Here is a 25,392-nt window from a genome sequence, read left to right as displayed (position 1 = left end):
TACACCACCCTCCATAACCTGACTAGACCCAGCCTCATCTACACCATCTATAACCTGACTAGACCCAGCCTCATCTACACCATCTATAACCTGACTAGACCCAGCCTCATCTACACCACCCTCCTTAACCTGACTAGACCCAGCCTCATCTACACCACCCTCCATAACCTGACTAGACCCAGCCTCATCTACACCACCCTCCATAACCTGACTAGACCCAGCCTCATCTACACCACCATCCATAACCTGACTAGACCCAGCATCATCTACACCACCCTCCATAACCTGACAAGACCCAGCATCATCTACACCACCCTCCATAACCTGACTAGACCCAGCATTATCTACACCACCCTCCATAACCTGACTAGACCCAGAATCATCTACACCACCCTCCATAACCTGACTAGACCCAGCATCATCTACACCACCCTCCATAACCTGACTAGACCCAGCCTCATCTACACCATCTATAACCTGACTAGACCCAGCCTCATCTACACCATCTATAACCTGACTAGACCCAGCCTCATCAACACCATCTATAACCTGACTAGACCCAGCCTCATCTACACCACCCTCCTTAACCTGACTAGACCCAGCCTCATCTACACCACCCTCCATAACCTGACTAGACCCAGCCTCATCTACACCACCCTCCATAACCTGACTAGACCCAGCCTCATCTACACCACCCTCCATAATCTGACTAGACCCAGCCTCATCTACACCACCATCTCTAGCCTGACTAGACCTAGCCTCCGCTACCCCATCGTCTCTAGCCTGACTAGACCCAGCCTCCGCTACCCTACCGTCTCTAGCCTGACTAGACCCAGCCTCCGCTACCCCACCGTCTCTAGCCTGACTAGACCTAGCCTCCGCTACCCCACCGTCTCTAGCCTGACTAGACCCAGCCTCCGCTACCCTACCATCTCTAGCCTGACTAGACCCAGCCTCCGCTACCCCACCGTCTCTAGCCTGACTAGACCCAGCCTCCGCTACCCTACCATCTCTAGCCTGACTAGACCCAGCCTCCGCTACCCCACCGTCTCTAGCCTGACTAGACCCAGCCTCCGCTACCCCACCGTCTCTAGCCTGACTAGACCTAGCCTCCGCTACCCCACCGTCTCTAGCCTGACTAGACCTAGCCTCCGCTACCCCACCATCTCTAGCCTGACTAGGCCCAGCCTCAGCTACCCCAGCATCTCTAGCCTGACTAGACCCAGCCTCATCTACACCACCATCTCTAGCCTGACTAGACCTAGCCTCCGCTACCCCACCATCTCTAGCCTGACTAGACCTAGCCTCCGCTACCCCACCGTCTCTAGCCTGACTAGACCCAGCCTCATCTACACCAGCATCTCTAGCCTGACTAGGCCCAGCCTCAGCTACCCCAGCATCTCTAGCCTGACTAGACCCAGCCTCATCTACACCACCATCTCTAGCCTGACTAGACCCAGCATCATCTACACCACCCTCCATAACCTGACTAGACCCAGCATCATCTACACCACCCTCCATAACCTGACTAGACCCAGCATCATCTACACCACCCTCCATAACCTGACTAGACCCAGCCTCATCTACACCAAAATCTCTGGCATGACTAGGCCCAGCCTCATCTACACCACCATCCTTGGCATGACTAGGCCCTTTATGTGGGCACGTAAAGCTCTTATGCCCCAAATTCCCACACTCAAAACACTGTAGACTATCTGTCTTGGCAAACCCTGCATAGAGCCCCTCCCCATGCCTCACATTAAAATGCACATTTCGCTGTTGCTCAGTGTTATTCAGAAACATGAACACTTGCCTCCGGAACAAAACAAGGGGCTTAACGGCATCTGCCTTAAAACCTGCCGACACAAAAACTGATAGCAAACTTACCAAACCGACTCAGCTCTTTCCTGATTTGATCATCCATAATAAACGGAGGCAAATTTGCAACTACCACTCTTGTTGAAGGAGTAGAGAGGGGTGAAACTGGCAAAAACACATCCCTTACAAATATTCCACTAGCCATTAGCCTTCCAACCAAATTTGCTATTTTCACGAACACAACCACAGCTTTGTTATTTCTAGAAGCAGAATGTATGAATTCAGCTCCGACCTGTTCACCAACCAAGAGCAGAACCTCCTCCACTTTAACTCCATTCTCAGGAACACACCTGAATCCATGCCGTGTTGACTGCATCTCCTCCGCTCTAGGCTGAGAAGCCATCGCGCAGACAACACCTTCCAACCCCCAGGAAACTTACTCTGTCCTCTTCCAGCCTAACTTTAAAAAAAACTGTGGATACCGCTAAAACAAATATTGCACCCTCCACCACAGAAAAATACAATTGAAAGAAAAGACCAAGAAAATAATCAAAAGACCAAACACTAAAACTCCAAAAAACTCCCAGCATGCACTGCAAGAGAGAGAGAGAGAGATTGTCATGTTCTGACCTTAGTTCCTTTGTGATGTCTTTGTTTTAGTATGGTCAGGGCGTGCGTTGGGTGGGCAGTCTATGTTCTTTTCTCTATGATTTGGTATTTCTGTGTTTGGCATGGTATGGTTCTCAATCAGAGGCAGCTGTCAATCATTGTCCCTGATTGAGAACCATACTTAGGCAGCCTGTTTTCACCCTTTAGTTGTGGGTGATTCTATTTTCTGGTTAGTGTGGTTTGCACCTGACGGAGCTGTTTCGGTTGTGCTTTTTTTGTGTTCAGTTTAAATAAATAACATGAACAAGTACCACGTTGCTTATTGGTCCGATCCTTGCTACTCCTCCTCAGACGAAGAGGAGGAGATCCGTAACAGTGATGGAGAGAGATTGATAGGCAGAAAGAGAGAGTGAGTGATTGTCTCTCTCTATTTCTCTCTCGCTCTCTCAAAAATATCACATGACAACTGCAGGTTTCATGATGACATTCACACTGAAACTTGGGGTTTTTCATGAACACATGACTGCTTAGTGATACTGAGACAGATGTAGAAACACACACACAGGAAGTTACTGTGTTCTGGTCCAGTGTCTTTTCACATCACTACAAACACACAGACATTACAGAGGACGTTACTGTGTTCTGGTCCAGTGTCTTTTCACACCACTACAAACATGTCTGACATAACATAGTTACTGCAGGTGGACAGCCATGAGAAGCAGAGGAGGGTGGTGGGAGGAGAAATAGGAGGATTGGCTCATCCTAATGGATGGAATGGAATAGGTAGAACAGTATTGATTCTCAAAGACACACAGAGTTTCCATGGTTTCCATGGTTGATACCTTTCCATCCATTACAGCCATTATGGTTTTTATGGTTTCCATGTGTTGATACCTTTCCATCCATTACAATGAGCCTGTCCTCCTGTATCTCCTCCCACCAGCCACCACTGATGTAAAGAGTTGATCCACTCACCCACAGAGAGGATAAATCTAGTGGAGTCTGCAGGTCTCCATCTCCTATTAGATCCACACCAATATGTCCCAGAATCCTCGGGTCTCAGCTCTTTGATGTGCACTGTGAAGATGGTCTTCTCACGGTTATCCAACAGGGAAAACCTGCCACTGTCGGCCATTTTGTTCTGTATCCTAGATGTTATCTTATCTTCACATGTTGAAGGACTGTCCCCTTTACAAAATAACTTCTCATTCTCCGCATTCTCCCGTGGATATTTACACCAGAGACTGACGACCCCCCCAACATGTCCTGTCTTCTTTACAAGTCTGACGTTCCTCCAAGCTGTGAGGGACATTAAAAAAACACATGCAATAATGATTTTAATTAAACTACTTTTGTTGCATACAGTAGATGTGACTGTAACTTGTGTGTTTATGTTCATATGTTAAAGAGAAAGAAGAAGTTTATACTCACTTATAACAAGCAGCTTCACTTGTGTGATCAGTGTAATGTAACGTTGTTCTGTCCTGCTGGTTTCTACTCCACACCAGTAGGTCCCAGTATCATCTTCAGTCAGGTCACTGATGGTCACTGTGGAGAATCTCTCACTTCTGTTGTCAGACAGAGATAATCGCTGTACGGTGTCAGATATTTTGTTGTTTTTGGAGTTCATGGAATTGCAGATGAAGCGATCTTGTTCCTTGCAGAAATACTTGATTCTGTTCTCATGGTCCTCTGGATAGTTGCATCTGATGGAAGCTTCTCCTCCCAGAAAGGCCGTCTCTGTGACTGACTTCTCACAGCAGTCATCTGTCAACAGGAACACACATCACAACCTTAGTCTAGTACTATAGACTGACTTCTCACAGCAGTCATCTGTCAGTAGGAACACACATCACAACCTTAGTCTAATACTATAGACTGACTTCTCACAGCAGTCATCTGTCAACAGGAACACATATCACAACCTTAGTCTAATACTATAGACTGACTTCTCACAGCAGTCATCTGTCAACAGGAACACACATCACAACCTTAGTCTAATACTATAGACTGACTTCTCACAGCAGTCATCTGTCAACAGGAACACATATCACAACCTTAGTCTAGTACTATAGACTGACAGCAGTCATCTGTCAACAGGAACACACATCACAACCTTAGTCTAATACTATAGACTGACTTCTCACAGCAGTCATCTGTCAACAGGAACACACATCACAACCTTAGTCTAGTACTATAGACTGACAGCAGTCATCTGTCAACAGGAACACACATCACAACCTTAGTCTAGTACTATAGACTGACTTCTCACAGCAGTCATCTGTCAACAGGAACACATATCACAACCTTAGTCTAATACTATAGACTGACTTCTCACAGCAGTCATCTGTCAACAGGAACACATCACAACCTTAGTCTAGTACTATAGACTGACAGCAGTCATCTGTCAACAGGAACACACATCACAACCTTAGTCTAGTACTATAGACTGACAGCAGTCATCTGTCAACAGGAACACATATCACAACCTTAGTCTAGTACTATAGACTGACAGCAGTCATCTGTCAACAGGAACACATATCACAACCTTAGTCTAATACTATAGACTGACTTCATTGACTGGTGATACTGATCATGTAATAACATTTGTAGCTAAATTCATTTTATAAAGTAAAGTAGAAGTCCCTCACCCTTCTTCACATCCAGCTCTACCTTGGTATAACTGTCAGGTGCAGTAGGTTTGTCCACTCCACACCAGTAGGTCCCTTCATCTGGTCTGGTCAGTTGTCTGATGATCACCTTGAAGTAGTTTCCTCCATTGTTGTCATACAGAGAGAATCTACCACTGTGCTTCCAGGTGTTATTCAATCCAGTTCTGATTTGATCCTCACAACTCAAACTATAACTATACTGCCCCGAGCAGAAATATTTGTCACGACTTCTGTCTTCTGTGGAATAATGACAGGAGATGATGACAGTTCCTCCAGAGTATCCTGTCACTTTGAAGGAGCTCAAACAACCTGTCAATCAGACCAGAGAAAATACCTCTTGGTTTGGTGTTTTGTAATACTAATCAAATTAAATAAAATTTAAGTTTATTTTGTCACGTGGCCCAATACAACCGGTGTAGTAGACCTCACAGTGAAATGTTTACTTACAGGCCCCTAACCAACAGTGCAATTTCTAAGTAAAAAATAGGTCTTAGGTAAACAATAGATAAATAAAGATATAAAATAAACAATAAAATGACATTGAAAATAACAGTAGCGAGGCTTTATACAGGTGGTACCAGTACAGAGTCAATGTGGAGGCTATATACAGGTGGTACCAGTACAGAGTCAATGTGGAGGCTTTATACAGGTGGTACCAGTACAGAGTCAATGTGGAGGCTTTATACAGGTGGTACCAGTACAGAGTCAATGTGGAGGCTTTATACAGGTGGTACCAGTACAGAGTCAATGTGGAGGCTATATACAGGTGGTACCGGTACAGAGTCAATGTGGAGGCTTTATACAGGTGGTACCAGTACAGAGTCAATGTGGAGGCTTTATACAGGTGGTACCAGTACAGAGACAATGTGGAGGCTATATACAGGTGGTACCAGTACAGAGTCAATGTGGAGGCTTTATACAGGTGGTACCAGTACAGAGACAATGTGGAGGCTATATACAGGTGGTACCAGTACAGAGTCAATGTGGAGGCTATATACAGGGGGTACCGGTACAGAGTCAATGTGGAGGCTTTATACAGTAGGGAGGCTTTATACAGGTGGTACCAGTACAGAGTCAATGTGGAGGCTATATACAGGTGGTACCAGTACAGAGTCAATGTGGAGGCTTTATACAGTAGGGAGACTTTATACAGGTGGTACCAGTACAGAGTCAATGTGGAGGCTTTATACAGGTGGTACCAGTACAGAGTCAATGTGGAGGCTATATACAGGTGGTACCAGTACAGAGTCAATGTGGAGGCTATATACAGGTGGTATGTGGAGGCTATATACAGGTGGTACAGAGTCAATGTGGAGGCTATATACAGGTGGTACCAGTACAGAGTCAATGTGGAGGCTATATACAGGTGGTACCAGTACAGAGTCAATGTGGAGGCTATATACAGGTGGTACCAGTACAGAGTCAATGTGGAGGCTATATACAGGAGGTATCAGTACAGAGTCAATGTGGAGGCTATATACAGGTGGTACCAGTACAGAGTCAATGTGGAGGCTATATACAGGTGGTACCAGTACAGAGTCAATGTGGAGGCTATATACAGGTGGTACCAGTACAGAGTCAATGTGGAGGCTATATACAGGTGGTACCAGTACAGAGTCAATGTGGAGGCTATATACAGGTGGTACCGGTACAGAGTCAATGTGGAGGCTATATACAGGTGGTACCAGTACAGAGTCAATGTGGAGGCTATATACAGGTGGTACCAGTACAGAGTCAATGTGGAGGCTATATACAGGTGGTACCGGTACAGAGTCAATGTGGAGGCTATATACAGGTGGTACCTGTACAGAGTCAATGTGGAGGCTATATACAGGTGGTACCAGTACAGAGTCAATGTGGAGGCTATATACAGGTGGTACCAGTACAGAGTCAATGTGGAGGCTATATACAGGTGGTACCAGTACAGAGTCAATGTGGAGGCTATATACAGGTGGTACCAGTACAGAGTCAATGTGGAGGCTATATACAGGTGGTACCAGTACAGAATCAATGTGGAGGCTTTATACAGTAGGGAGACTTTATACAGGTGGTACCAGTACAGAGTCAATGTGGAGGCTATATACAGGTGGTACCAGTACAGAGTCAATGTGGAGGCTATATACAGGTGGTACCAGTACAGAGTCAATGTGGAGGCTTTATACAGGTGGTACCAGTACAGAGTCAATGTGGAGGCTATATACAGGTGGTACCAGTACAGAGTCAATGTGGAGGCTATATACAGGTGGTACCAGTATAGAGTCAATGTGGAGGCTATATACAGGTGGTACCGGTACAGAGTCAATGTGGAGGCTATATACAGGTGGTACCAGTACAGAGTCAATGTGGAGGCTATATACAGGTGGTACCGGTACAGAGTCAATGTGGAGGCTATATACAGGTGGTACCAGTACAGAGTCAATGTGGAGGCTAAATACAGGTGGTACCGGTACAGAGTCAATGTGGAGGCTATATACAGGTGGTACCAGTACAGAGTCAATGTGGAGGCTATATACAGGTGGTACCAGTACAGAGTCAATGTGGAGGCTATATACAGGTGGTACCAGTATAGAGTCAATGTGGAGGCTATATACAGGTGGTACCGGTACAGAGTCAATGTGGAGGCTATATACAGGAGGTACCGGTACAGAGTCAATGTGGAGGCTATATACAGGTGGTCCCTGTACAGAGTCAATGTGGAGGCTATATACAGGTGGTACCGGTACAGAGTCAATGTGGAGGCTATATACAGGTGGTACCGGTACAGAGTCAATGTGGAGACTATATACAGGTGGTCCCTGTACAGAGTCAATGTGGAGGCTATATACAGGAGGTACCGGTACAGAGTCAATGTGGAGGCTATATACAGGTGGTATCAGTACAGAGTCAATGTGGAGGCTATATACAGGTGGTACCAGTACAGAGTCAATGTGGAGGCTATATACAGGTGGTACCGGTACAGAGTCAATGTGGAGGCTATATACAGGTGGTACCAGTACAGAGTCAATGTGGAGGCTATATACAGGTGGTCCCTGTACAGAGTCAATGTGGAGGCTATATACAGGTGGTACCAGTACAGAGTCAATGTGGAGGCTATATACAGGTGGTACCAGTACAGAGTCAATGTGGAGGCTATATACAGGTGGTACCAGTACAGAGTCAATGTGGAGGCTATATACAGGGGGTACTGGTACAGAGTCAATGTGGAGGCTATATACAGGAGGTACCGGTACAGAGTCAATGTGGAGGCTATATACAGATGGTACCAGTACAGAGTCAATGTGGAGGCTATATACAGGTGGTACCAGTACAGAGTCAATGTGGAGGCTTTATACAGGTGGTACCAGTACAGAGTCAATGTGGAGGCTATATACAGGTGGTACCAGTACAGAGTCAATGTGGAGGCTATATACAGGTGGTACCAGTATAGAGTCAATGTGGAGGCTATATACAGGTGGTACCGGTATAGAGTCAATGTGGAGGCTATATACAGGTGGTACCAGTACAGAGTCAATGTGGAGGCTATATACAGGTGGTACCAGTACAGAGTCAATGTGGAGGCTATATACAGGGGGTACTGGTACAGAGTCAATGTGGAGGCTATATACAGGAGGTACCGGTACAGAGTCAATGTGGAGGCTTTATACAGGTGGTACCAGTACAGAGTCAATGTGGAGGCTTTATACAGTAGGGAGACTTTATACAGGTGGTACCAGTACAGAGTCAATGTGGAGGCTATATACAGGTGGTACCAGTACAGAGTCAATGTGGAGGCTTTATACAGGTGGTACCAGTACAGAGTCAATGTGGAGGCTTTATACAGGTGGTACCAGTACAGAGTCAATGTGGAGGCTATATACAGGTGGTACCAGTACAGAGTCAATGTGGAGGCTATATACAGGTGGTACCAGTACAGAGTCAATGTGGAGGCTATATACAGGTGGTACCAGTACAGAGTCAATGTGGAGGCTATATACAGGTGGTACCAGTACAGAGTCAATGTGGAGGCTATATACAGGTGGTACCAGTACAGAGTCAATGTGGAGGCTTTATACAGTAGGGAGACTTTATACAGGTGGTACCAGTACAGAGTCAATGTGGAGGCTATATACAGGTGGTACCAGTACAGAGTCAATGTGGAGGCTATATACAGGTGGTACCAGTACAGAGTCAATGTGGAGGCTTTATACAGGTGGTACCAGTACAGAGTCAATGTGGAGGCTTTATACAGTAGGGAGACTTTATACAGGTGGTACCAGTACAGAGTCAATGTGGAGGCTATATACAGGTGGTACCAGTACAGAGTCAATGTGGAGGCTTTATACAGGTGGTACCAGTACAGAGTCAATGTGGAGGCTTTATACAGGTGGTACCAGTACAGAGTCAATGTGGAGGCTATATACAGGTGGTACCAGTACAGAGTCAATGTGGAGGCTATATACAGGTGGTACCAGTATAGAGTCAATGTGGAGGCTATATACAGGTGGTACCGGTACAGAGTCAATGTGGAGGCTATATACAGGTGGTCCAGTACAGAGTCAATGTGGAGGCTATATACAGGTGGTACCAGTATAGAGTCAATGTGGAGGCTATATACAGGTGGTACCGGTACAGAGTCAATGTGGAGGCTATATACAGGTGGTACCAGTACAGAGTCAATGTGGAGGCTATATACAGGTGGTACCGGTACAGAGTCAATGTGGAGGCTATATACAGGTGGTACCAGTACAGAGTCAATGTGGAGGCTATATACAGGTGGTACCGGTACAGAGTCAATGTGGAGGCTATATACAGGTGGTACCAGTACAGAGTCAATGTGGAGGCTATATACAGGTGGTACCAGTACAGAGTCAATGTGGAGGCTATATACAGGTGGTACCAGTATAGAGTCAATGTGGAGGCTATATACAGGTGGTACCGGTACAGAGTCAATGTGGAGGCTATATACAGGTGGTACCGGTACAGAGTCAATGTGGAGACTATATACAGGTGGTCCCTGTACAGAGTCAATGTGGAGGCTATATACAGGAGGTACCGGTACAGAGTCAATGTGGAGGCTATATACAGGTGGTATCAGTACAGAGTCAATGTGGAGGCTATATACAGGTGGTACCAGTACAGAGTCAATGTGGAGGCTATATACAGGTGGTACCGGTACAGAGTCAATGTGGAGGCTATATACAGGTGGTCCCAGTACAGAGTCAATGTGGAGGCTATATACAGGTGTTCCCTGTACAGAGTCAATGTGGAGGCTATATACAGGTGGTACCAGTACAGAGTCAATGTGGAGGCTATATACAGGTGGTACCAGTACAGAGTCAATGTGGAGGCTATATACAGGTGGTACCAGTACAGAGTCAATGTGGAGGCTATATACAGGGGGTACTGGTACAGAGTCAATGTGGAGGCTATATACAGGAGGTACCGGTACAGAGTCAATGTGGAGGCTATATACAGATGGTACCAGTACAGAGTCAATGTGGAGGCTATATACAGGTGGTACCAGTACAGAGTCAATGTGGAGGCTTTATACAGGTGGTACCAGTACAGAGTCAATGTGGAGGCTATATACAGGTGGTACCAGTACAGAGTCAATGTGGAGGCTATATACAGGTGGTACCAGTATAGAGTCAATGTGGAGGCTATATACAGGTGGTACCGGTACAGAGTCAATGTGGAGGCTATATACAGGTGGTACCAGTACAGAGTCAATGTGGAGGCTATATACAGGTGGTACCAGTATAGAGTCAATGTGGAGGCTATATACAGGTGGTACCAGTACAGAGTCAATGTGGAGGCTATATACAGGTGGTACCAGTACAGAGTCAATGTGGAGGCTATATACAGGTGGTACCAGGTGGTACCAGAGTCAATGTGGAGGCTATACAGGTGGTACCAGTACAGAGTACAGCTATATACAGGTGGTACCAGTACAGAGTCAATGTGGAGGCTATATACAGGTGGTACCAGTACAGAGTCAATGTGGAGGCTATATACAGGTGGTACCAGTACAGAGTCAATGTGGAGGCTATATACAGGTGGTACCAGTACAGAGTCAATGTGGAGGCTATATACAGGTGGTACCAGTACAGAGTCAATGTGGAGGCTATATACAGGTGGTACCAGTATAGAGTCAATGTGGAGGCTATATACAGGTGGTACCGGTACAGAGTCAATGTGGAGGCTATATACAGGTGGTACCAGTACAGAGTCAATGTGGAGGCTATATACAGGTGGTACCAGTATAGAGTCAATGTGGAGGCTATATACAGGTGGTACCGGTATAGAGTCAATGTGGAGGCTATATACAGGTGGTACCAGTACAGAGTCAATGTGGAGGCTATATACAGGTGGTACAGAGTCAATGTGGAGGTACAGAGTCAATGTGGAGGCTATATACAGGTGGTACCAGTACAGAGTCAATGTGGAGGCTATATACAGGTGGTACCGGTACAGAGTCAATGTGGAGGCTATATACAGGTGGTACCAGTACAGAGTCAATGTGGAGGCTATATACAGGTGGTACCAGTACAGAGTCAATGTGGAGGCTATATACAGGTGGTACCAGTATAGAGTCAATGTGGAGGCTATATACAGGTGGTACCAGTACAGAGTCAATGTGGAGGCTATATACAGGTGGTACCGGTACAGAGTCAATGTGGAGGCTATATACAGGTGGTACCGGTACAGAGTCAATGTGGAGGCTATATACAGGTGGTACCAGTACAGAGTCAATGTGGAGGCTATATACAGGTGGTCCCTGTACAGAGTCAATGTGGAGGCTATATACAGGTGGTACCAGTACAGAGTCAATGTGGAGGCTATATACAGGTGGTACCAGTACAGAGTCAATGTGGAGGCTATATACAGGTGGTACCAGTACAGAGTCAATGTGGAGGCTATATATATACATGGGGGTACTGGTACAGTACAGAGTCAATGTGGAGGCTATATACAGGAGGTACCGGTACAGAGTCAATGTGGAGGCTATATACAGATGGTACCAGTACAGAGTCAATGTGGAGGCTATATACAGGTGGTACCGGTACAGAGTCAATGTGGAGGCTTTATACAGGTGGTACCAGTACAGAGTCAATGTGGAGGCTATATACAGGGGGTACCACTACAGAGTCAATGTGGAGGCTATAAACAGGTGGTACCAGTACAGAGTCAATGTGGAGGCTATATACAGGTGGTACCTGTACAGAGTCAATGTGGAGGCTATATACAGGTGGTACCAGTACAGAGTCAATGTGGAGGCTATATACAGGGGGTACCACTACAGAGTCAATGTGGAGGCTATAAACAGGTGGTACCAGTACAGAGTCAATGTGGAGGCTATATACAGGTGGTACCTGTACAGAGTCAATGTGGAGGCTATATACAGGGGGTACCAGTACAGAGTCAATGTGGAGGCTATATACAGGGGGTACCTGTACAGAGTCAATGTGGAGGCTATAAACAGGTGGTACCAGTACAGAGTCAATGTGGAGGCTATATACAGGTGGTACCTGTACAGAGTCAATGTGGAGGCTATATACAGGTGGTACCAGTACAGAGTCAGTGTGGAGGCTATATACAGGTGGTACGAGTACAGAGTCAATGTGGAGGCTATATACAGGTGGTACCAGTACAGAGTCAGTGTGCGGGGGCACTGGTTAGTTGGGCTAATTGAGGTAATATGTACATGTAGGTAGAGTTGACTATACAGAGATGATAAATTTACTTACTGTTAGAATTCCTACACCAGTGGCATCCTCAAGTTAAACACACACACACACACACACACACACACACACACACACACACACACACACACACACACACACACACACACACACACACACACACACACACACACACACACACACACACACATACACACACACCGTAGTGTTTCCTGATCTGTAGTAGCAGCCTTTATAAGAAACCTAACTGGATGTTATTACATTGTTATAGAGAGTTATAACAAGCTTATTACCTGTCATGAAGGAGAGGAGGATGACTATCAGCTGGATCCTCATCTTGTTGTGTTCTCTACAGGTTGGTCCAGGTGTCTATAGGTCCTGATATAATGTTGTGTTCTCTCCAGGTGTCTATAGGTCCTGATATAATGTTGTGTTCTCTCCAGGTGTCTATAGGTCCTGATATAATGTTGTGTTCTCTCCAGGTTGGTCCAGGTGTCTATAGGCCCTGATATAATGTTGTGTTCTCTCCAGGTTGGTCCAGGTGTCTATAGGTCCTGATATAATGTTGTGTTCTCTACAGGTTGGTCCAGGTGTCTATAGGTCCTGATATAATGTTGTGTTCTCTCCAGGTTGGTCCAGGTGTCTATAGGTCCTGATATAATGTTGTGTTCTCTCCAGGTTGGTCCAGGTGTCTATAGGTCCTGATATAATGTTGTTTGTCCAAGTCTGTAACTTTCTCCGTTCTTCTCTACTTATAGGAACTTAAATACAAACTTCATGTACTTTATTTTCTCTCTCTGCCCTCCCTCTCTCTCTCAGTCACTCTTTGTAGTCTTACAACTATGTAGTTCCCTATTTCTGTATCTCTCTCTCTCTCTGCCCCTCCCTCTCTCTCTCTGCCCTCCCTCTCTCTCTCACTCACTCTTTGCAGTCTTACAACTATGTCGTTCCCTACTTCTGTATCTCTCTCTCTCTGCCCCTCCCTCTCTCTCTCACTCACTCTTTGCAGTCTTACAACTATGTAGTTCCCTATTTTTGCATCTCTCTCTCTCTCTCTACTAGTTCAAACCCTCCTACCACATGTTATGTCTGACAGCCCCTCCCTCTTCCTCCTTAACCAATCACATCTTTGTTCCTACATCGCACAGTAGAGAGAGAGAGAAAATGAGATCAGTGAGAAAAAGAGAGTGAGAGAGTCCTCTATTGATCATAGCACAGAAACACATTCATACATTCATGCAGACTGGAGGCGTTATTCTAACACTATTCTAACACCTCCATCTCTCTCTCCCTCATCTCTCTCTCCCTCCATCTCTCTGTCCCTCCATCTCTCTCCCTTCATCTCTCTCTCCCTTCATCTCTCTCTCCCTCCATCTCTCTCCCTCCATCTCTCTCTCCCTCCATCTCTCTCCCTTCATCTCTCTCTCCCTCCATCTCTCTCTCCCTTCATCTCTCTCTCCCTCCATCTCTCTCCCTTCATCTCTCTCTCCCTCCATCTCTCTCCCTTCATCTCTCTCTCCCTCCATCTCTCTCCCTCCATCTCTCTCCCTTCATCTCTCTCCCTCCATCTCTCTCCCTCCATCTCTCTCTCCCTCCATCTCTCTCCCCCTCCATCTCTCTCTCCCTCCATCTCTCTCTCCCTTCATCTCTCTCTCCCTCCATCTCTCTCTCCCTTCATCTCACTTTCCCTCCATCTCTCTCTCCCTTCATCTCTCTCTCCCTTCATCTCTCTCCCTCCATCTCTCTCTCCCTTCATCTCTCTCTCCCTGCATCTCTCTCTCCCTCCATCTCTCTCTCCCTTCATCTCTCTCTCCCTCCATCTCTCTCCCTCCATCTCTCTCTCTCTCTCCCTCCATCTCTCTCTCCCTCCATCTCTCTCTCCCTTCATCTCTCTCTCCCTGCATCTCTCTCTCCCTCCATCTCTCTCTCCCTTCATCTCTCTCTCCCTCCATCTCTCTCCCTCCATCTCTCTCTCTCTCCCTCCATCTCTCTCTCCCTCCATCTCTCTCTCCCTTCATCTCTCTCTCCCTTCATCTCTCTCTCCCTCCATCTCTCTCTCCCTCCATCTCTCTCTCCCTTCATCTCTCTCTCCCTCCATCTCTCTCCCTCCATCTCTCTCTCCCTCCATCTCTCTCCCTTCATCTCTCTCTCCCTTCATCTCTCTCTCCCTCCATCTCTCTCCCTCCATCTCTCTCTCCCTCCATCTCTCTCCCTCCATCTCTCTCCCTTCATCTCTCTCCCTCCATCTCTCTCCCTCCATCTCTCTCTCCCTCCATCTCTCTCCCCCTCCATCTCTCTCTCCCTCCATCTCTCTCTCCCTCCATCTCTCTCTCCCTCCATTTCTATCTCCCTTCATCTCTCTCTCCCTTCATCTCTCTCTCCCTCCATCTCTCTCTCCCTCCATCTCTCTCTCCCTCCATCTCTCTCTCCCTTCATCTCTCTCTCCCTTCATCTCTCTCTCTCCCTCCATCTCTCTCTCCCTCCATCTCTCTCTCCCTTCATCTGCCCCTACATCTCAGCTCTGTGTGTCTTGTGACAGCGGTACTTGCTGATGAGACAGATACTGAGTTTACTGACAGCACCAGTGGAGGCTGGTGAGGGGAGGACTACTTATGGTAATGTCTAGAATGGAACGTATCAAACACATAGAAATATATGGGTGCTTTATTGATAAATACACAGAGTCTCATTTCCCATCAAGTGGAGTAAAAAACACTGAATAATCAAAGGTTCCTAAAAGCTACAAACTGTCTCTGTTTGTTCAAGTCAGTGTTACATTCACAGTAGAAACAATGACTGATTGAATGAACAAAATAATGCACATATGAACAATTTAAAATAATAATTATTTGTAAAAAAATGAATGAATTAAAAAACAGATAATAAATGAATGATTTTAAAATAAAATGTTATTTAGCCCTTCGTACATCAGCTGATATCTCAAAGTGCTGTACAGAAACCCAGCTTACAACCCCAAACAGCAGCAATGCAGGTGTAGAAGCACGATGTAAAACACCAATGAATGAAAACATGAATTAATGCTGTTCCATACAGATCAGTGACAGTAGTAGACTATGTAGCAGAGTGTTTAATGGTGAGGTGTCTACAGTAGTAGACTATGTAGCAGAGTGTTTAATGGTGAGGTGTCTACAGTAGTAGACTATGTAGCAGAGTGTTTAATGGTGAGGTGTCTACAGTAGTAGACTATGTAGCAGAGTGTTTAATGGTGAGGTGTCTACAGTAGTAGACTATGTAGCAGAGTGTTTAATGGTGCAGTACATTATGAGGTGTCTACAGTAGTAGACTATGTAGCAGAGTGTTTAATGGTGCAGTACATTATGAGGTGTCTACAGTAGTAGACTATGTAGCAGAGTGTTTAATGGTGCAGTACATTATGAGGTGTCAACAGTAGTAGACTATGTAGCAGAGTGTTTAATGGTGAGGTGTCTACAGTAGTAGACTATGTAGCAGAGTGTTTAATGGTGCAGTACATTATGAGGTGTCTACAGTAGTAGACTATGTAACAGAGTGTTTAATGGTGCAGTACATTATGAGGTGTCTACAGTAGTAGACTATGTAGCAGAGTGTTTAATGGTGCAGTACATTATGAGGTGTCTACAGTAGTAGACTATGTAGCAGAGTGTTTAATGGTGCAGTACATTATGAGGTGTCTACAGTAGTAGACTATGTAGCAGAGTGTTTAATGGTGCAGTACATTATGAGGTGTCTACAGTAGTAGACTATGTAGCAGAGTGTTTAATGGTGCAGTACATTATGAGGTGTCTACAGTAGTAGACTATGTAGCAGAGTGTTTAATGGTGCAGTACATTATGAGGTGTCTACAGTAGTAGACTATGTAGCAGAGTGTTTAATGGTGCAGTACATTATGAGGTGTCTACAGTAGTAGACTATGTAGCAGAGTGTTTAATGGTGCAGTACATTATGAGGTGTCTACAGTAGTAGACTATGTAGCAGAGTGTTTAATGGTGCAGTACATTATGAGGTGTCTACAGTAGTAGACTATGTAGCAGAGTGTTTAATGGTGCAGTACATTATGAGGTGTCTACAGTAGTAGACTATGTAGCAGAGTGTTTAATGGTGCAGTACATTATGAGGTGTCTACAGTAGTAGACTATGTAGCAGAGTGTTTAATGGTGCAGTACATTATGAGGTGTCTACAGTAGTAGACTATGTAGCAGAGTGTTTAATGGTGCAGTACATTATGAGGTGTCTACAGTAGTAGACTATGTAGCAGAGTGTTTAATGGTGCAGTACATTATGAGGTGTCTACAGTAGTAGACTATGCAGCAGAGTGTTTAATGGTGCAGTACATTATGAGGTGTCTACAGTAGTAGACTATGTAGCAGAGTGTTTAATGGTGCAGTACATTATGAGGTGTCTACAGTAGTAGACTATGTAGCAGAGTGTTTAATGGTGCAGTACATTATGAGGTGTCTACAGTAGTAGACTATGTAGCAGAGTGTTTAATGGTGCAGTACATTATGAGGTGTCTACAGTAGTAGACTATGTAGCAGAGTGTTTAATGGTGCAGTACATTATGAGGTGTCTACAGTAGTAGACTATGCAGCAGAGTGTTTAATGGTGCAGTACATTATGAGGTGTCTACAGTAGTAGACTATGCAGCAGAGTGTTTAATGGTGAGGTGTCTACAGTAGTAGACTATGCAGCAGAGTGTTTAATGGTGCAGTACATTATGAGGTGTCTACAGTAGTAGACTATGCAGCAGAGTGTTTAATGGTGCAGTACATTATGAGGTGTCTACAGTAGTAGACTATGTAGCAGAGTGTTTAATGGTGAGGTGTCTACAGTAGTAGACTATGTAGCAGAGTGTTTAATGGTGCAGTACATTATGAGGTGTCTACAGTAGTAGACTATGTAGCAGAGTGTTTAATGGTGCAGTACATTATGAGGTGTCTACAGTAGTAGACTATGCAGCAGAGTGTTTAATGGTGCAGTACATTATGAGGTGTCTACAGTAGTAGACTATGCAGCAGAGTGTTTAATGGTGAGGTGTCTACAGTAGTAGACTATGCAGCAGAGTGTTTAATGGTGAGGTGTCTACAGTAGTAGACTATGTAGCAGAGTGTTTAATGGTGCAGTACATTATGAGGTGTCTACAGTAGTAGACTATGCAGCAGAGTGTTTAATGGTGAGGTGTCTACAGTAGTAGACTATGCAGCAGAGTGTTTAATGGTGAGGTGTCTACAGTAGTAGACTATGTAGCAGAGTGTTTAATGGTGCAGTACATTATGAGGTGTCTACAGTAGTAGACTATGTAGCAGAGTGTTTAATGGTGCAGTACATTATGAGGTGTCTACAGTAGTAGACTATGTAGCAGAGTGTTTAATGGTGCAGTACATTATGAGGTGTCTACAGTAGTAGACTATGTAGCAGAGTGTTTAATGGTGCAGTACATTATGAGGTGTCTACAGTAGTAGACTATGTAGCAGAGTGTTTAATGGTGCAGTACATTATTAGGTGTCTACAGTAGTAGACTATGTAGCAGAGTGTTTAATGGTGCAGTACATTATGAGGTGTCTACAGTAGTAGACTATGTAGCAGAGTGTTTAATGGTGCAGTACATTATGAGGTGTCTACAGTAGTAGACTATGCAGCAGAGTGTTTAATGGTGCAGTACATTATGAGGTGTCTACAGTAGTAGACTATGCAGCAGAGTGTTTAATGGTGAGGTGTCTACAGTAGTAGACTATGCAGCAGAGTGTTTAATGGTGAGGTGTCTACAGTAGTAGACTATGTAGCAGAGTGTTTAATGGTGCAGTACATTATGAGGTGTCTACAGTAGTAGACTATGCAGCAGAGTGTTTAATGGTGAGGTGTCTACAGTAGTAGACTATGCAGCAGAGTGTTTAATGGTGAGGTGTCTACAGTAGTAGACTATGTAGCAGAGTGTTTAATGGTGCAGTACATTATGAGGTGTCTACAGTAGTAGACTATATAGCAGAGTGTTTAATGGTGCAGTACATTATTAGGTGTCTACAGTAGTAGACTATGTAGCAGAGTGTTTAATTGTGCAGTACATTATGAGGTGTCTACAGTAGTAGACTATGTAGCAGAGAGTTTAATGGTGAGGTGTCTACAGCTGTTGGGTCAGTGTCTGGGTGGTTACTAGCATCAGAGTCTTTACTGAAGGAGACAGGCACAGTAGAGACAGGCTGGATCTCTGGGGAAGTTGACAGTAGCATAGTGGAGACAGGCTGGATCTTAGGGGAAGTTGACAGTAGCATAGTGGAGACAGGCTGGATCTCTGGGGAAGTTGACAGTAGTATAGTGGAGACAGGCTGGATCTCTGGGGAAGTTGACAGTAGCACAGTGGAGACAGGCTGGATCTCTGGGGAAGTTGACAGTAGCATAGAAGAGACAGGCTGGATCTCAGGGGAAGTTGACAGTATTATAGTGGAGACAGGCTGGATCTCAGGGGAAGTTGACAGTAGCATAGTGGAGACAGGCTGGATCTCTGGGGAAGTTGACAGTAGCGTAGTGGAGACAGGCTGGATCTCTGGGGAAGTTGACAGTAGCATAGTGGAGACAGGCTGGATCTCAGGGGAAGTTGACAGTAGCATAGTGGAGACAGGCTGGATCTCAGGGGAAGTTGACAGTAGCGTAGTGGAGACAGGCTGGATCTCAGGGGAAGTTGACAGTAGTATAGTGGAGACAGGCTGGATCTCTGGGGAAGTTGACAGTAGCACAGTGGAGACAGGCTGGATCTCAGGGGAAGTTGACAGTAGCACAGTGGAGACAGGCTGGATCTCAGGGGAAGTTGACAGTAGCGTAGTGGAGACAGGCTGGATCTCAGGGGAAGTTGACAGTAGCATAGTGGAGACAGGCTGGATCTCTGGGGAAGTTGACAGTAGTATAGTGGAGACAGGCTGGATCTCAGGGGAAGTTGACAGTAGCATAGTGGAGACAGGCTGGATCTCAGGGGAAGTTGACAGTAGCATAGTGGAGACAGGCTGGATCTCAGGGGAAGTTGACAGTAGCATAGTGGAGACAGGCTGGATCTCTGGGGAAGTTGACAGTAGTATAGTGGAGACAGGCTGGATCTCAGGGGAAGTTGACAGTAGCATAGTGGAGACAGGCTGGATCTCAGGGGAAGTTGACAGTAGCATAGTGGAGACAGGCTGGATCTCAGGGGAAGTTGACAGTAGCATAGTGGAGACAGGCTGGATCTCAGGGGAAGTTGACAGTAGCATAGTGGAGACAGGCTGGATCTCAGGGGAAGTTGACAGTAGCATAGTGGAGACAGGCTGGATCTCAGGGGAAGTTGACAGTAGTATAGTGGAGACAGGCTGGATCTCAGGGGAAGTTGACAGTAGCATAGTGGAGACAGGCTGGATCTTAGGGGAAGTTGACAGTAGCATAGTGGAGACAGGATGGATCTCAGGGGAAGTTGACAGTATCATAGTGGAGACAGGCTGGATCTCTGGGGAAGTTGACAGTAGCATAGTGGAGACAGGCTGGATCTCTGGGGAAGTTGACAGTAGCATAGTGGAGACAGGCTGGATCTCAGGGGAAGTTGACAGTAGCATAGTGGAGACAGGCTGGATCTTAGGGGAAGTTGACAGTAGCATAGTGGAGACAGGATGGATCTCAGGGGAAGTTGACAGTAGTATAGTGGAGACAGGCTGGATCTCAGGGGAAGTTGACAGTAGCATAGTGGAGACAGGCTGGATCTCAGGGGAAGTTGACAGTAGCATAGTGGAGACAGGCTGGATCTCAGGGGAAGTTGACAGTAGCATAGTGGAGACAGGCTGGATCTCAGGGGAAGTTGACAGTAGCATAGTGGAGACAGGCTGGATCTCAGGGGAAGTTGACAGTAGTATAGTGGAGACAGGCTGGATCTCTGGGGAAGTTGACAGTAGCACAGTGGAGACAGGCTGGATCTCAGGGGAAGTTGACAGTAGCATAGTGGAGTCAGGCTGGATCTCTGGGGAAGTTGACAGTAGCATAGTGGAGTCAGGCTGGATCTCAGGGGAAGTTGACAGTAGTATAGTGAAGACAGGCTGGATCTCTGGGGAAGTTGACAGTAGCATAGTGGAGACAGGCTGGATCTCTGGGGAAGTTGACAGTAGCATAGTGGAGTCAGGCTGGATCTCTGGGGAAGTTGACAGTAGCACAGTGGAGACAGGCTGGATCTCAGGGGAAGTTGACAGTAGTATAGTGGAGACAGGCTGGATCTCAGGGGAAGTTGACAGTAGCATAGTGGAGTCAGGATGGATCTCTGGGGAAGTTGACAGTAGCATAGTGGAGACAGGCTGGATCTCTGGGGAAGTTGACAGTAGCATAGTGGAGACAGGCTGGATCTCTGGGGAAGTTGACAGTAGCACAGTGGAGACAGGCTGGATCTCTGGGGAAGTTGACAGTAGCATAGTGGAGACAGGATGGATCTCTGGGGAAGTTGACAGTAGCATAGGTCACATTGTCTGAAACCTCTGTAGACGGACCAACGTTGAAGTGGATGTCATCTCGACGAGGATTGGTTGCGTTGGTATGGATGGTGGTGATGTCACAGGCTGTATCTGGGTTCTGATTGGTTGCTGTGGCGTAGATGGGGTTAGTGATGGTTCCTGTGTCTGGATCTTGGTTGGTTGTCATGGAGTCAGAAGTTGGTTGTCAAGGAGTCAGAAAACAAAGATGTTATTTAGAAAAAAAATCTATATTTATTTTTGACATATTTGTTAATTTTTTAAATAATGATTGTGTGTGACAACTTGTGTACCTGTTGGTCTCCTGTCTCTGTCTCTCCTCTGTCTAAAGAACATGAACAGCAGCAGACCCAGCAGTAGTAGAACAACACCCAGAACAATGCCAGAGAACATCATAACACCTAGAACACCCAGAACAACACCAGAGAACATCACATCACCTAAAACACCCAGAACAACACCAGAGAACATCACATCACCTAGAACACCCAGAACAATGCCAGAGAACATCACAACACCTAGAACTCCCAGAACAACACCAGAGAACATCACATCACCTAAAACACCCAGAACAACACCAGAGAACATCACATCACCTAAAACACCCAGAACAACACCAGAGAACATCACATCACCTAGAACACCCAGAGACAGTACTCTACTGTACTGTACCTCTGGGTTTCTACCATTTCAGAGGGAGGGAGGAGGGAAGACAACATTAGACAGAGAAACAGGTGGTGTTGAGGAGAGCAGAACATAGAGAGGAAATGTCAATGAGATGTCAATAGTCACAGTCAGATTATTCAATCTAATATAAAGTATCAGAAAAAGTCAATGTGTTGTTAATGTGGTTCAATGTTATTTACTGTCTGGAGGTGGAAGATGTAATTACTAGTTTCCACCACAAGGTGGTGTATCTTTACATTCATCGTTGCAGTTTATGGAGACAGGATGCTTGGTAGTTGTAGTTTATCTCTCAGGGTCATGTGGTGCCGAGGGTTCATTATGTTACCTTGTGTTCTAGTCATGTCTGTGGTGGTGATGCTGTTGTTACCTTGTGTTCTAGTCATGTCTGTGGTGGTGCTGTTGTTACCTTGTGTTCTAGTCATGTCTGTGGTGGTGCTGTTGTTACCTTGTGTTCTAGTCATGTCTGTGGTGGTGATGCTGTTGTTACCTTGTGTTCTAGTCATGTCTGTGGTGGTGATGCTGTTGTTACCTTGTGTTCTAGTCATGTCTGTGGTGATGCTGTTGTTACCTTGTGTTCTAGTCATGTCTGTGGTGGTGATGCTGTTGTTACCTTGTGTTCTAGTCATGTCTGTGGTGGTGATGCTGTTACCTTGTGTTCTAGTCATGTCTGTGGTGGTGCTGTTGTTACCTTGTGTTCTAGTCATGTCTGTGGTGGTGCTGTTGTTACCTTGTGTTCTAGTCATGTCTGTGGTGATGCTGTTGTTACCTTGTGTTCTAGTCATGTCTGTGGTGGTGATGCTGTTGTTACCTTGTGTTCTAGTCATGTCTGTGGTGGTGCTGTTGTTACCTTGTGTTCTAGTCATGTCTGTGGTGGTGATGCTGTTGTTACCTTGTGTTCTAGTCATGTCTGTGGTGGTGCTGTTGTTACCTTGTGTTCTAGTTATGTCTGTGGTGATCTTGTTGTTACCTTGTGTTCTAGTCATGTCTCTGGCGATGCTGTTGTTACCTTGTGTTCTAGTCATGTCTGTGGTGGTGGTGCTGTTGTTACCTTGTGTTCTAGTCATGCCTGTGATGATGCTGTTGTTACCTTGTGTTCTAGTCATGTCTGTGGTGGTGATGCTGTTGTTACCTTGTGTTCTAGTCATGTATGTGATGATGCTGTTGTTACCTTGTGTTCTAGTCATGTATGTGATGATGCTGTTGTTACCTTGTGTTCTAGTTATGTCTGTGGGTGATGCTGTTGCTCCTACTGTTCCATTGGTCCTATCTGTTGGAACAAATGAGTCAAATAAATAAGGTGAAAACAATTAGAGAGAGAGAGAGAGAGAGAGTGAGAGAGAGAGAGAGAGAGAGAGAGACAGAGAGAGAGCGTGAGGGAGAGAGATAGAGAGAGAGCGTGAGGGAGAGAGATAGAGAGAGAGAGTGAGTGAGAGAGATAGAGAGAGAGAGTGAGGGAGAGAGATAGAGAGAGAGCGTGAGGGAGAGAGATCGAGAGAGAGAGAGTGAGTGAGAAAGATAGAGAGAGAGAGTGAGGGAGAGAGATAGAGAGAGAGCGTGAGGGAGAGAGATAGAGATATAATGCATCAACACAAATATATAATGTGTCAAATGTAATCAGACATAAACACACTGACAGAACGTCTTCGACACCAACCTCTGTCCACAGTGATCCTGACTTCAGTCTTGTGATACCACCTCCATGTGTTTATTTCACACCAGTAGGTCCCTGAATCCTCTGGGACCAGGTTAGTGATGGTCACACTGAAGACTCTTCTCTCTGTGTCGTCATACAGAGAGAATCTCCCTTTATGAGTCACCGCTGGATGCCGATGCGTTTGGGTTCTGATCACATCAACCCGGTCGGCCCAGATCCCTTTAGAGAGGTACTTCTGGTGTGTCTCAAACCCCCGGTCATAAGGACACTGAATGATATCATTTCCTCCTTCTGTCCCTCTCTTTGTGATCACTGCTGACACCACACAGATCACAGCTATGAAACAACCAAAGAAACACATTCACATCATCTCTTCAATAACAGTTGCCATAGTCACCATGTTTCACAGACAGTCAGGTAAGGGAGATAGTTGAGTGACAGATAGAGAATGTTTAATAATCTGGGACTGAGTGGTACAGTACATGTATGTGTTCATGACTACAGCAAAACAGCAAAACAGTGTTGAAGGATAAAGTAAAGTACAGTATTGATCACTGTAGCGTACAATCATACATGCCAAGAATTATGTGCTGTGTTCAGTGAGTAACACAGTTGAATATGGGGTGTGTATTAATGTAATATATTCTAATAGTTCTCACCACAGAGGAGGCTGATGTTGACAGACATCAGATTCCTCATTCTTCTCTCTGGCTTCCCTCCTATGTTGTACAAATTATACTGTTCTCCACTCACTCAGACTCTCTCCCAGTCCCTCCTCGTAGCTATGAACACAACTCTAACCATGTTTAAGAGTTCTGGTAGCTGTTTAGTTCAGTCTCTCTCTCTCTCTCCCTCCCTCCCTCTCTCTCTCTCTCTCTCTCTCTCTCTCTCTCCCTCTCCCCCTCCCTCCCCCCCCTCCCTCCCCCCCCCTCTCTCGATTGTAATCGTCAGTTCCTCTTTCTCTACTGTATGTTGATATCTGGGGTTTTCTTTCATGTCAGTGTTTTTTTTTAGACAAACATGCACAAACACACTTATATTTGTGTGTTTGTTTGAATAAATATACATGCATATGGACACTTGGTTAAGTGTATCTTAAATTATACAATGGGTGGGTATAATCCTTGATGCTGATTGGTTAAAACCTCATTCCAGCCGGTGTCTATTTCACAAGTTACCACCAGCTAAAGCTCTGATGTTGAAATGCCTATTTACGCTCTTCCATCTCACTGCACAATTCACTATCTCATCAGCCCAGCCAGGCAATTTATAGACTTGACCTCCACTGTAAAAAGCATCTAGACATTATTTCACATTTGTTTTAGACTAGAAATTGGTTTTCAACAGTGGAGATGTGTATAAACCTTGCTGTCTGTCTCTCTGACATTTGCAACATTGTTTCAATATTGAAATTCGATCTCCAACTGTCACGATCTGGGTGTAGTGGGTGCGAAGTCAGGCGCAGGAAGCAGAGAGTTCAGGGTAGTGCTATTTAATGCACAAACGGCGAACATAAGCCACCCCACGAAAACACAGGGCAACACAGAAACAACTGCCCCAAACACGGGGACTAAAACAGCCCAGAAGTACCCACCAACAGGAAAACACGTTAACCTCTAACAACACTAGTCACACAAACAATCCCTCACAACGAGCAGGCGGGCCGGCTGGCTCATAAAGCCCAACTAATCACCAAATAAACAACAGGTGTAACCAATAAACAGACAAGGGGGGAGGAAAGAATCAGTGGCAGCTAGTAGGGCATCTGTTCTCAGACGGTCAACATCATGAATCTGCATCAT

General features: G+C 45.5%; 2 protein-coding genes across 7 annotated transcripts in view; both read right to left on the bottom strand.

Moving 5' to 3' along the window:
- LOC135533276 (polymeric immunoglobulin receptor-like) overlaps window positions 1–13,597 on the bottom strand; it is a 28,115-nt gene extending 14,518 nt beyond the window's left edge. For 3 of the 4 annotated variants that reach the window (XR_010454477.1, XM_064960683.1, XM_064960689.1), the window contains exons 1-4: window positions 13,078–13,597; window positions 5,079–5,408; window positions 3,859–4,194; window positions 3,403–3,726 (exon numbers count right to left, since the gene is read on the bottom strand). Coding sequence is in view for 3 of the 4 variants with exons in the window: in XM_064960683.1 (XP_064816755.1) it covers window positions 3,403–3,726; window positions 3,859–4,194; window positions 5,079–5,408; window positions 13,078–13,120 (1,033 nt within the window). In the remaining variant the exon portion in view is untranslated. The remainder of the gene's footprint in view (window positions 1–3,402; window positions 3,727–3,858; window positions 4,195–5,078; window positions 5,409–13,077) is intronic. The other variant, XM_064960688.1, reaches the window with a different exon arrangement.
- Window positions 13,598–20,534: 6,937 nt separating this feature from the next.
- Window positions 20,535–24,425, bottom strand: LOC135533249 (variant surface antigen E-like). 3 transcript variants are annotated; one of them, XM_064960669.1, is made up of 5 exons: window positions 24,250–24,425; window positions 23,591–23,902; window positions 23,144–23,203; window positions 21,543–21,650; window positions 20,576–21,402 (listed from the first exon to the last, which is right to left on the bottom strand). In XM_064960669.1, the coding sequence occupies exons 1-5, from the start codon at window positions 24,287–24,289 to the stop codon at window positions 21,032–21,034; spliced, it is 891 nt and encodes a 296-aa protein (XP_064816741.1). In that variant the 5' UTR covers window positions 24,290–24,425; the 3' UTR covers window positions 20,576–21,031. The 3 variants fall into 3 exon arrangements, with proteins under 3 accessions (XP_064816729.1, XP_064816741.1, XP_064816734.1); XM_064960662.1 differs by having other exon boundaries at window positions 20,580–21,402; window positions 23,591–23,926; XM_064960657.1 differs by lacking the exons at window positions 23,144–23,203; window positions 23,591–23,902; window positions 24,250–24,425 and adding an exon at window positions 22,262–23,016 and having other exon boundaries at window positions 20,535–21,402.
- Between the last annotated feature and the right edge of the window lie 967 nt (window positions 24,426–25,392).

The sequence above is a fragment of the Oncorhynchus masou genome, chromosome 5 (genome assembly GCF_036934945.1).
Source record: "Oncorhynchus masou masou isolate Uvic2021 chromosome 5, UVic_Omas_1.1, whole genome shotgun sequence".
NCBI lineage: Eukaryota > Metazoa > Chordata > Actinopteri > Salmoniformes > Salmonidae > Oncorhynchus > Oncorhynchus masou.
Note: the sequence above shows the minus strand (reverse complement) of the source record. Positions and strands in the feature narration are given on the sequence as shown.